The sequence below is a fragment of the Thunnus maccoyii genome, chromosome 4, assembly GCF_910596095.1.
Source record: "Thunnus maccoyii chromosome 4, fThuMac1.1, whole genome shotgun sequence".
NCBI lineage: Eukaryota > Metazoa > Chordata > Actinopteri > Scombriformes > Scombridae > Thunnus > Thunnus maccoyii.
This window is the reverse complement of record NC_056536.1, coordinates 21129343-21142550: the sequence shown is the minus strand read 5'-3', so window position 1 is coordinate 21142550 and position 13208 is coordinate 21129343. Positions and strand designations below refer to the sequence as shown.

Here is a 13208-nt window from a genome sequence, read left to right as displayed (position 1 = left end):
AGTGTTTGTCGACTGCATGGGTTGAACAATATGACAATATAGCAACTCCTTTAATATGTTTTGGATGTTTTGGGCCACTCTGGGCAGTGTTACACACTGTTTCGTTACAGGATTTTTACATTAAAATGATTGGCGATGAGGTATTCAAATATGTCTATAAATACTTCCTCATCCAAATTCCCGAAAACTACATCATGATATACATCAATATCACAATATGAAATTACATATACTGTGATAGAAGATTTTATCCATATCACTCACACAACACCCACAGTAAGACGAGAGTTAGGGAACCCCTTGTGCATAAATACAAATCATTACATAATCTGTGTCATTGACTTTAAATGTGTCTATTATTAAGCAGACACATATAGTAAAAACAGCCTCTTAAATTTATTGCAGCACATAGCATTTTATTTAGGAGGGGAATGCATTTCACAATACTGAAGACCCATGGCTTCTCTGTTGGCTGCTACAGATCCATCACACCAGAACTTTATTGAGAGATGTTGGAGGACGGTATGAGCTGTGACAGTAAAAGACAATTCTGTTTGTTCTATACTGGTCAGAACTACTGGCTCTTATGGAGTTTAAGCAGCTCTCTTTCGCTCATTACACAGGGGGTCGTAATACAGCTCTATCAACTGATCAATGTCAGAGCATGTGTATCCCTCCCTCCTTTGTCATTTAGTTTCACCTACCACTGATTTGTGAGCATCCAATCTTCAAGAGAATTACCACCAGACGGCTGCTGAGATGCACACACACACACACACACACACACACACGTACACACACGTACATGCAGCGGTCATCTACAGTTCCCATCACAATAGACGGCCAAAATAAAGGCGAAGACAAAGACAGGCAGCAGAGCTCTTTATCAGCCTGAACTCATGGATGTTAAATCTGCAGGCTGGGGTCTGCGGCTCAGTGTGGACTGGGAGTTGGCTGTTATATCACCACCCTCCAGTCCTCCAGTTGAGCTACCACATAGCAGGAGGACTCTCGTTTGCACTCAAACAATTAAAAGTGCAGTCTTGGAAATTGACATTTATTATACTTCTCGCTCCAGGAGTTGCACTTTGGGAAATCTGCTTTGCTGTCTCATGGAGTTAATGAGGTGACACACCTACTGCATCTCCGTAGGTCTCCCAAAGCATCGCCGCCACAGACAATCACCCTGACTCATGAGCGGAAACGCTTCCTTTGTTGCAAAAACAATGATACAGTATCAGAGTTAATTCTTTACAGCATAGGCCAGAGCTTAGCAAACAAATTGCCAAGTGTCACAAGAGATCTAACCTTTGGTTTAATGTTTCCTTTTGACTGTGGTTACACAGGAAGGATGTTTGTTGTGGTTTTACTGGAAGGCTCCACCCTGGTTACTAATTGCAGCTTAAGAAAATCTCATTACTCCTCCTGATATTACCTCTTTGACATCTCATAGCTGTTTCATCCCTAAAAAGCTCTCTTGAAGCAGTGACGTTCATGTATGTGGTTTTGTTTGTGTTTATTTGTGTATATGTGTCTCTGTGCGCGCTCATATTCATGTTTTTTGGCTGCAGGCTGTGCGAGACGGTGGTGCCCCTCGAGGACCCTATTATCACAGAGACCACCTCCACGCTGCAGGAATGGGGTGTCTTATGGAAGCAGCTCTATGTGGTCAGTAGCACCATGTGACAGTGCATCTCACTCATATCAAAACAAAACACTGAGCAATAAATGTGAGACTAGATCATGAGCAAGATTTCCAAGGGAGGTGGAAGAAAAACAGCTCTTGCAAGAAGAAACTGCATCCTTTGTTGTTTCTTTTGAATCCTCCTAAGGGGTTTGATGGAATAAGATTTTTCCAGTGTGGTAAGTTTTTTCCACCCGTTCACCTAATTTAACACCTGGTATAACCAGGTCTGCCAGTAAGAGTAGCGAATATCCTGAGATATAGCCTAAACATACACTGACAGCTCCTTTAAATATTTCCCCATAGTATGTCGTTCAGATTGTCACCCTACATTTTCATATACTATCTATATAGGAACAGAAATGGTAGTTGGACACAGATAATGGCCTACAGACCTGTCGTACCCAATTTCATGCTGTGTCATTCAGCCATTGATTGATCCTGGCCTGCCCCTCTTAGTTTCTGCATCATCTTAAGATCCAGCACTGCTCACCACCTTCAGTCAGCCTTTACTTGCCGGGCAGAAGTGATTACTGGAAACCTAAAGCATCCTTAATCCTGCTAAGTGTCGAGGGGGCAGGCAGAAGTGGTTGGTAGGCTTTGAGCTGAGTGGATACGTTGCGGAGCTGGCAGTGAGTTTTTACATAACCTCGCACTGAGGACTGCTCATGCTCTGAGCAACTAAGGAGCCCGAGGCATTGGTGTGGTGATGTAACTTCCTCTGAAGCTCGACTAATGTGAAGCGCTGATTTAACAGTGCTCGTTTTGGTGCTCACCCCCTGTGTGATATGGGCCATGTTGCCACAGTTGCATCCATAATAATAGGATGTATCATTGGCTAGATGTTGATACATTTACCTTATTGTTGCCAATTAGAATTCATTGTATTACTTCAGGGAGCAATGACCTAAGCATAACTGTGTATCTGTTATAATGTACGTAATTAGCCCTGCAGAATAGACGTCCGAAAGGGCTCATCAACCCTGACAAAAATCTGTTTTTCAGCAGCTACCAGCCTTTGAGAACACGCAGTGTTTATCCTCATTAAATTTACATGCGCATTGTGGCAGCGCTTAATCTTTGCATTTATGTAAACAAACCTGAGTGGTAATGTGGGCTTGTCATACCATTAGGGAGAACAGAGAATGCCTGAATTAAAAGTGCTGTCCTTGGTCTACGAGAAATGGTGATGAAATTCTGTACCGTGAGGAGGTCAAAGCAGACTTGCAGACACAGGAAATATTTTGGGCTCAGTAGCAACACATATTGTTCTGAGACCTGTACATGCTGGCAAAGGTGATTAGATTCAAAATAGCTTCTGATATTACAGAACCACCTGGATGTAGACTCCCAGTGTCCAGCTTTGTATATTAATATCACAGATAATATGAAGTAAATTCTAGGAGGAGTTTCATTGAGTCTTTACATGAATGCCGCAGTGGAAGGAGGTCACATATCCTAACTGAGTCTTTTTTGGCTGTTTTAACAGAAACACAAGGTGGATCTGTTCCATAAGCTCCGTCATGTGATGAATGAACTCATCGACTTGCGTCGGCAGCTGATCCAGGGCCACCTCGCCCAGGACCAGACTCGTGAGATCAAGCGACACATCACCGTACGGCTTGACTGGGGCAATGAGTGAGTTACTCTTACACTGAGTGCATTACACTGAGTGGTGGATTGAAGATTTGCTGCTCTACCACATTCATTTGTTTTTAACTGTTGGCCGACAAAGAATACAGTATTTCTTTGGCACTGGAGAGATCATCTACAACACTGTGTGAGTGGGTGCGTAATAGCATCCTCTATGATGTAATTTTATGGTCATTTAGCAGATGAGTGAGTCTCAAGCGGCTTAAAGTCAATGCGCATCCCCCTGGAGGAACTGTAAAGCCATATTCTTTCTGTTGCCAGTTTCAAACTCCATCCAACTGAGCAGTGACAGGCATCCATAACAGAGATAAAGATGTGAGCGCTCCAGCTCGGCTAAGGAAGAGCTTTATTTGGAGGTCCCATCTGTCAGTTTAATATAGGATTCATTGCACATGAAAGTACACACATATTCACTTTGAACTACATCACTGGACTGGTGAACATTAGTGTGTGTGTCATGCTTGAACACTATATATTAATGTAAATATACATTCAGAAGTGGAGCCTGAGACATGCTGTATTTTGCTCACCATGCGTGTTGAGGTCAGTACTCTGTAGTGCACACTGACCTGAGAGCTGTAGTGATCTAATTTCATGGTCAAAAGATCACAGCAGCACTGATAGTGCTTCATGATTTGAGGCCACACATTTTGTTTAAGTTATGATATAACACAGCATGAACCAGAGGCAACAAAGTACATTTACTCCAGGACTGTACTTACAGTAACCTCTTTATTCCCACAGACTCCTTGGTGGGTCTCTTTATGACAAAATCTTATTGAGTGGCCAAGTACTCTTTAAACCTGTAGATCCTCATTCCACTGCAAGATACCAGTGATTTTCAAATGATACACAAGACATCTAAAATTGGCCTCTGGGTGTGATGGGACAGCCATTAAAAATAGAGTCTTCAGTTTGAATATTTTATTTAGTATCAGTGACATATCAAACTGTAACTTGAAGTAACTTGAAGCAAACTGATACAGAATAGTTTATATGAACAGGAGTTCAAATGGCCATGTATAAGAACTTTTCTTGTGTATTTACATTTTTGTTACATTATGTTTTTACTCCATTACATTACAGATGAAAATGTTGTACTTGATATATGATATATTTTAGAGCTGCAACAATTAGTCGATTAATTGATTAGTTGTCAACTATTAAATTAATTTTTAATCATTAACTGTTTTGATAATCAATTAGTCGTTTGGAGTCATTTTTTAAGAAAGAAATGTCAAAATTCTCAGATTTTAGCCACTCAAATGGGAGTATTATCTGGTTTCTTTGGTCCTCTATGACAGTAAATTGAATATCTTTTGGTTGTGGACTGTTAGTCGGGACAAAAGACGACATTTGAGGATGTCACCTTGGGCTTTGGGAAACGATGATCAACATTTTTCACCATTTTCTGACATTTTATAGACTAAGCAACTAATCAATCAATCAAGAAAATAATTGATAGATTAATCAATAATTAAAATACTACTAATTGTTCAGAATGTTGTATTATATGCATTACATCAGTGATATTTAAAATGATACATTAATGTGTAAGCAGCACTTCTGAGCCACATTTAACAACTTTAAGTTGAGTAGTTAAATGTATAACAATTCATAATGTTTATCAAAGTGTGTTTTGTATGTAAAATCTTAATTTAAGTAAGTAAGTAAAATGTCAGATAAATGTGAACAGGTCAACATTTTCCTCTGAAATGTATTGGAGCAGAAGTGTAAAGTAGCAAGTACTGTAATAGAAATACTCAGAAATACTAAGTACAGTGCTAGAGGAAATGTATTAGAGCATGTTCATAAAGTTAGGTTTGAAAATATGATTCAGAAATATCAAAGTTGAAGGAGACATGTTTGGACATTTCTTTTCATCTGAGCTTGATGAAAATTATTCCAAGTGAAAAGGAACACCAGAATTTCCTGCGTAGAGCTCAACATTTATTTCACTTTCATTAACGGTTATAATGTGACATTGTTTGACTCAGAACAGTGTTTTTAAAAGGCTCTGAATTCTTTCTTCTTAATACACCCACTAATCCCTCTTTCACCAGGCACCTTGGCATAGACCTTGTTCCCAGAAAAGAGTTTGAAATGGTGGATCCAGATCAGATCAGCGTATCAGAGCTATACAAACTGGTATGTTGGGTGGGATTATTCTTGAACCAGTGCATGATGTACAAATCCATCCCTTGAATTATTAAATGCAATGAATTAATAAAATGGATTTGTGTTCTTTAAATTATAAAAATGCAATTAAATATATCCCTGCAGCATGCATATGCTATGTCTGTAGCAATGACTCAAAGCTGCCATCTTTACACACTGTGAGCTTTTTTTTTTTTTTTTTTACTCGCTGTGTGCCTTTATTTTCATTGAACAGCCTGGTTTTACATATAAGAATGTGTTGTTGAATGTGTAGGGATGTGTGAATGTACCGATTATCAAATCATCCATAAGAAGGTGACTCACAAGAGAAAGCACGATTCAGCTGTTGGTGCAGCCTCATGTGACCTGTTCTTAATGCTTATCTTGCCGCCATATTGAGTGTGTCCCTTTCCTTACATGCACGTGACTCTCACAAGCGTGATTGCTAGCTAGCAATGCAGACATAATGCAAACTGACAGGCCCAGGTGAGGCTATGGAATATGAATGAATTTTTTATCGTTATTTAAAAAAAATATATACAAATTGTTGTCTTGGCTTCTTAAAACCAGCAACCAGACTAGAGACATATGTCCATAAATATATAATGTCTCAAATGTATTTTGGCTGTAGTGATGTGGGACTTCCAAATCTATACACACTGAAGAGAGAAGAAACTTACTGAAGCAGATCCAATTTTAGAAATATGCGATCACAGCACAGATGTTATAAAATCTAATCTAATACTGCTGGAGACCATTATCTAGGAGGGGGATCCTGTCTGGTCAGTACTTGAAGCTCCATATGCTGATCAAAACACTCTCCAACTACCCCGCAGTCTCCCATTATCCCATTGCCATGTTTCTCGGATTTGCACGCAGAATGTTTGTGCAGTAAATGCCCTGTCCAGAAACAACAGCGTAGCTCTCCCTTGCCAAAGAATCTCCTGACTCTGTCGATGAAAGTGAGCTTGTTTTTGGCAGGGCACAAGGCCTTGGCACCCCTTCAGGAAGGGGAGTAGAGGAGTTCTTTTAGGCTGCTGAGCAGAGAGGTGTGTGGGCGATACTGGCTTTGTCCTCTCCCACATGCTCACGTTTTGCCTCATGTGGGCTTCTTTTAGCGCTGCAGGAACAGTAGTATAGCCACGTACGTAGGTGAAATTTTGTCAGATTTGAAGCATCGACCGAGGCGTCGCTCAGGTAGTGTGTGTCTGAAGCTGCTGTAAGGTAAATAAGTTCAATGCTGTGTGGGAAGAGTAAAGAATGGACTGATCTGATCTGACATGTTCCTTTTGAACTTTGCTCTTTTTTAGCATGTATCCAGCAGACACTGTGGTCAACAAAGCACAAACCAGGTACACTCTTTTAAAGCTGTTTGTATAAGAAATCATCAGAAATCTGTACCGTGCTCATCTCTTCAACTCTCATTTTTTATTTCTTTTCTCTGGATCAAGTGTCGAAGCACTATAGCTGTGCTCTTTAGAGTTCTTACTATTGGTTGCTTGTAATTCTGCTGTTCTAGGAATTCCTCTAGTTGTACAGAGGATAAGAGCATGCAGGATGATACAAAATTTAAATAACAAGGTGTCACTACCATGCTCCATCACCACACCACTCCAGACCCTCACACCAGTTCTGCCAGGGTGTGAGGGTTGATTCCCACTGGGACCACATATGCCCAAAGATGTATGCACAAATGGTACCGTATGGCGCTTTGGATAGAAGTGTCCACTGAATTCAATTTGTATGGAAACACCAGTTTAAAGACATGTTGCATTTTGACTCAAATTGTAATTGTTGGCACAGTTTAGCGTCTAGGTCCTAGTATATCCCCCATAAAGCCTAAACTGAGCTGATATTTACTGAGAGAAGGCCTGAACAAGCAGCATCTTAACACCCTCTTAAAAGAATAACAACCAATTTTTGGAAATACACTGAATCGCTTTGTTGGCCGAGAGTTAGATGATGAGATACATGACACTTTCATGTCTGTTTGCTAAATATGAAGCTATGAAGCAGCTGGTTAGCTAAGCTTAGCATAAAGGCTGGAAACATGGGGAAACCACTAGCCTGGCTCTGTCTACAGGTAAAGACAACACTGACAGGTAGTCACTGCTCCCAGTCATGATATAGTTCTTAAAACCACAAACTTTCATTTTTACACTTCTGTTTTTGTATGGATTAAACAAACAAGAACATTAATTAGTGAGCTTTTGAGGTGCTGGTAGGTGGATTTTTGTCACAGTCAGACAGAGCCAGGCTAGCTGTTTCCCCCTGCTTCCAGTCTTTTTGCTAAGCTAAGCTAAACTGAATGGCTGCTACATCTTCATATCAAACAGACAGACATGAGAGTGGTATCAGTCTTCTGATTAAACTCCTGGCAAGAAAGCCAGTAAGCATACTATGAGATGGACATGATCACTGAAAGTTGTTCTGTTCAAAATAGTCATAGCTGTCATACATCTTGTAAGTACATTAGTTTTTTTTGCATTATTCATTCATCCATCATTTCTTTATTTAGACCACATGTACGCCTACTATACAGCATAAATCAATTAATTATTCACCCTTTACCATACCCCCACTGATCTGTTAAATAAGCTTATCTATATACAGGATGGCAGGTACTGTACTTGGCCTTGACTGCCGTCTTGTTAGCGGTCACTTTCTTCCTTGGTTCCCAGGGTGACAGCATGAGACAGCGCCATGGCGACGGTTGCCGTGTCCCCGTGTCGCACCACCTCTTCATCAATTTGAAGAGCTTCACTTACAACAGCATCAGCGAGGATGCAGACGTCTTCTTCTCTCTGTACGACACTCGTGAAGCCAAACAGATCAGGTACACGGAGGAATCTCAGTGCACACATAACAGTCCCAAGTGGTCCTATGATGCATACTGTATCCATGCAAGAGCAGACACACACACACGCAGACACACTATTTCTGTCCAGCAGGTTGACTGAGGCATTCTGTGGTTGACAGTCACTCTGAAACTGTGAACTTGCTTCCTTTGCAGTGAGAAGTTCATGGTGAAACTGAACAAAAATGGAGGACCAAAGAATCCAGAGAAGGTTGATCGTCTGTGTGCTCTCTTCACGGTAACATCTGCTCCCTTCTAGCCGTGAATATAAATATTCTGTATTTCAACTACATTTATAGGACTGTGCTGACATTTTGTCTCCCATTTCTCTTCAGGATCTGAGCAGTAAAGACTTGAAGAGAGACTTATACATTGTTGCCCATGTCATAAGAACAGGTAAATAAAGTACAGTGTGTGAAATCAATATTTTCTTCATGGTTATGACAGAGATTTTTTATCTATTAGTGTGTTTTCTTAGCGTGTCCTTCCTGTTTTTGTGTCCAGGTCGTATGCTGCTCAACGACTCAAAGAAAGGCCCTCCTCATGTGCAGTACAGACGACCTTATGGCTGCGCTGTTCTTGCCATGAGTGACGTTTTCCACACCATCACAGACCTCAAAGAGGAGAAGGATTTTGTGCTCAAAGTTTATACGTGAGTATTGTATCAGTGAAAAAGAATTCCTCTGGCAATTTAAAAGTGTGAAACAGATCATTATGACAAAATTTGTTCTGAGTTCTCTTTGTACCTGTCAGTGTAATTGCTTCGTAGTTGCATGGTGTCTGTGCTTTTGGAAATAGAGCTAAAGAGTTTATGCAGTGAGGCAGGAATGTGCGTATGTTCTGCAAATGTCGTGCATGACAACTTAGTGCTTCAGTGTTGATGCCTGGTGTGTTTGGACCAGAATGATAATGAAGTGTCCTCGGGAAAATCAATAGCTGCTCACCCCGGGCCTGAGATAGGGCACTTGGTGTGTTGTGAATCTGCCTGGTTCTGTTAGACTTTGCCACAGAGAGCCACTCCTGTACACTGGCCAACCCAGTGAAGGAAGGAGACACGGAGAAGGAGAGGGAAAGAAGCCGAGAGGGAGAGATGACACATAGATAATTGAGCAAAGTTAGAGGACAAGGAAAAATAACACCAAGCTTAGCATTTTTTACTGTCAGTCAACAGCGAGAGTGTCACCTTGTGTCTGCACTGTCCTTCTCTGCGTTCCCTCTGGGTCAGAGGTCATTCATAAACTTTACCATCCTGTTGTATGACATTTTTCTTGTGTAGTATTTTCAGGATAACTATACAGCTTGTGGGAAATAAAGATTTCTAGAATAGAAAGCTGTCGTTTTTATTGGATTTCTCCGCTGAGGCGAAGAGCTCTTCCCTTTAAAAAGCAAGCAGTGATTCAGTGCTGAGCTGCCTCCAAACTGTCGGCTCCTATAACGCTCCAGTCTGTGCATTTCCCCATGCCTTTCCCAGGGGCCTACGGGCCCACAGTAATGAAAAAGGCTGGTAGAGAGCTGGCTGTCAGGTTTGCTTAGTGTGCTGTGCATTTGGGCTAATGTGCTGCTTGATAGCACCTCCCCCTGCTGCTACCTTTTCTCCAGGAGGAAATCAGCTCTGGGACACATGCTGTTCATATAGTCCCCACGCACACAATCCTTACCCCTCCATCTGGGCCCACTAATGGGTGCGCTATTAACAGTCCTACCCGCCTGTTTTTCTCTCCAGATGTAACAATGAGAACGAGTGGTACCAGATCCATGAGAACATCATCCGCAAGTCCAACACCAAGTACTCAGCTCCCAGCACCAACTATGGTAAATATATAACCTCTACAGATCTGTTACCTGTTAGTGCTCCCCGGAATTGGTTTTGCTTTTTTTTCTTTTAGTGAGAATTTGTAGAGAAATAAAATGTATTTTTGCTGATGTGTTTATCCAGAGTGACTCATAGTAAGTAAGCAGGTAGTGGTGTTTAGGTGTTCTTCAAGGACACTGCCAACAGGTCACATAGATACTGATGGATTGTGCTGATAAAGTAGTATATGCCATCATCACATTTTGGTATCTAATCAAACAGATAGTTTTGTTGTATTTTGCCCAGATTTTGAGATATCTGCTTCGTAGATTTCTGCCTCCAACCCAAAACTATAGAGATGAATGGAATTTTGTTTGTGGTGCTTAAAGCATTGAAAAATTACACTTAAAAATTCAACAGCAACATCTCTTTTTAGAGTCTTGGTTACTCTGAATAACATGCTGTCAACAGTTTTATAGGAACTATTCCCTTGGTAGACGGTAGTCTTCAAAGAATACTGTACACAGGGAGGTGTATGGATTATAGAAACCAGGACATTGTTTCTGGAAAAACATGCTGCTGATGAATTGGAATAAATAATCAACATGGCTATACACCCCTAATGATAAGTGAGAAAATATATTTGTTTGTACTATGTGTGAACTGACCTTTTAAAATCTCCAGAAGGTGAAATTAGATGGTCTTTGTCATATTTATCCCTGTAACTAGAGTTGTGTTGATATGACAATATATACAATGATAGATCTGAATATACTGTTTATACCACAATAATTATCCCTTTCTTATCTCTGCTTATATCAAGTTATTGCTGGCAATGTTGTACATGTGTGAACAGGCCTGGATGTACAGGGATTTTGCATCAGTGTGATGAAGTACCATGTTTTTTCAATATTTAAAGGAATAGTACAACCTTTTGGGAAATACACTTTACAGTAAGAGTTAGATGAGAAGACATATAACACTCTCATGTCTGTGTGATAAATATGGAGCAGCATCAGCCAGCAGCTGGTTAGCTTAGCACAAAGATTTGAAACAGTGGGAAACAGCCAGCTGGTCCAGAATCCACCCACCAGCACCTCTAAAGCTCACTTATTACCACATTATGGCTTGTTTGTTTAATCTAAAAAAAAAGTGTAAACCAGGTTGTGGTTGAAATAGAATTACTGTAGTCCTTTGCTAAACTGACCAACTGATGGCTGATTATATTTAAAGGACAAGTATGAGAGTGGCGTTGATATTCTCATTTGGGCCGTGAAATGTCAGAAAATAGTGAAAAAGTTCCCAGAGGCTCATGTGACTGCTTCAACATCCTAATTTTGTCCAACAAACAGTCAAAAACACAAAGATATTCAATTTACTTTTATAGAAGACAATGAAAACCAGTCAATTAAAACAAATCAATCAAATTGTTTTTCTATTGATTGACTAATTGATTAATCGACTAATCAGCTCTAAGAGTGAATTAGCATATTTCCTAAACTGTTAATTCGTTGGATTAGCCAAAAACAGACATTTTCATCTAATTATTTTACAATTAAAGTTCTATACCCTGATGTGTATATCAATAATCAGTCAAAATAACTTTACATTACAGCAGATTGTTTGTCAGCCACCCCTAACTGTGACTATGATAATATGCTAATAATGATCTGTGGTTAGCTCTAAAGACAGGAGGATGCAGGTCAATTGATGTTTTAAGGTTTTAAACAAACATATTTCTTGCTGTGTGTAATTTTGAAAATGACCTGGCTGTAAGCTTGAACTCTTCTAATTCACCATTAGCTCTCTTTTTATGAGCATCTCACAGTTTAATATATGACTCATGCCTCACAAAAATCTGTCACTGTATTTGTGCACTACCCATATTTTTCCTTGCTTTATTCCTCAACTCCATTTCTCCTCCCTCCCTATCGTCTCCCTGGCTCTGATGACGTCTCTCCATCCACTCTCCTGACTGTCTTCTCCTCCCCCACATTCTGACTAATGTCCCTTAAATACCCCTCTGTCCCTCCCTTCTCCTATCTCCCCTCTTCTTTGTCCCTTTGCTTTCCTTCTTTAAATTCCACTTTCCTCCCACAACCCCACACCTCTTCATTTGCCCTTTCCCCCCATTTAAACACACACACTGATATGCCCATCCTCCCCATTACCCCCCGCTTCCAGGCCTCATCATTTCTCTGCAGCTGCTGAGGGGTGAGCTGGAGCAGATCAGACGGGAGAACCAGGCTGTGTTCAACAGGGCCCTGGCACTCACACGCAAACTGGGTTTCCCAGATGTAATCCTGCCAGGTAAGGAGGCAAAGAGCAGTAGGTGGTAATGGGTACAGAGAGGTTCAGTGAGGAGGTGGAGACCAGAGGCCAGCTGGCTTGGAAGGATGAAAAGAGGGGAAGGTCACAGATCAGGAGGATGAAGATAACAGAGGGGAAGGATAGGGTAAGAAGGATGTAGAAATAGAAAAAAACAGCTTTAGAAGGATGTAGGAGAGAGTAGAGTTGGCCATATAAGTTGGTTTCACATCACATTTGCCTGAGATCGGCATTTAGGTCAGGTGCTGCACAAATCATAAAGAGCAGAGAGGTCTTCAAAGATAACTCAAAAAGAGAGGAAAAAGAGGTGTGTTTATTTCGGTATATTTCATCAGCTAACATTGCTCTGCTTTGTGTCTACTGAGAATGTATTCTCTCCTCTCCTCTCCTCTCCTCTCCTCTCCTCTCCTCTCCTCTCCTCTCCTCTCCTCTCCTCTCCTCTCCTGTTAGCCTGAAATACCTCCCAATAACACTCCTTGTGACTCATCTGTCCCCAAGGAAATGACTTGGATATAAATAACTATAATCTGATTTTATAAATAACTGCAATATCTTCCTCTACTGTTGCCACTGATATTTATTCCATTAAACACTGACCTCACAAGAAGGTGCTGAGGCAGTCATGAGCTACAGTGTATTACAACTCAGCGGGGTCATTTCTCATTGACAAGAACAATGACGTGTGGTGCACATCTTAGCAGCCCTGTGTGGTGTCGGCGCGGCAGCTTAATTTATGT

General features: G+C 40.8%; 1 protein-coding gene across 1 annotated transcript in view; it reads left to right on the top strand.

Annotated features, from left to right (window-relative positions):
• LOC121896205 (dedicator of cytokinesis protein 3-like) overlaps nt 1–13208 on the top strand; it is a 49111-nt gene that overhangs the window by 13071 nt on the left and 22832 nt on the right. The window contains exons 5-14 of the mRNA XM_042409945.1: nt 1572–1668; nt 3174–3322; nt 5401–5485; nt 6805–6846; nt 8176–8330; nt 8508–8589; nt 8687–8747; nt 8856–9003; nt 10075–10163; nt 12328–12453. Coding sequence (XP_042265879.1) covers nt 1572–1668; nt 3174–3322; nt 5401–5485; nt 6805–6846; nt 8176–8330; nt 8508–8589; nt 8687–8747; nt 8856–9003; nt 10075–10163; nt 12328–12453 — 1034 coding nt within the window. The remainder of the gene's footprint in view (nt 1–1571; nt 1669–3173; nt 3323–5400; nt 5486–6804; nt 6847–8175; nt 8331–8507; nt 8590–8686; nt 8748–8855; nt 9004–10074; nt 10164–12327; nt 12454–13208) is intronic.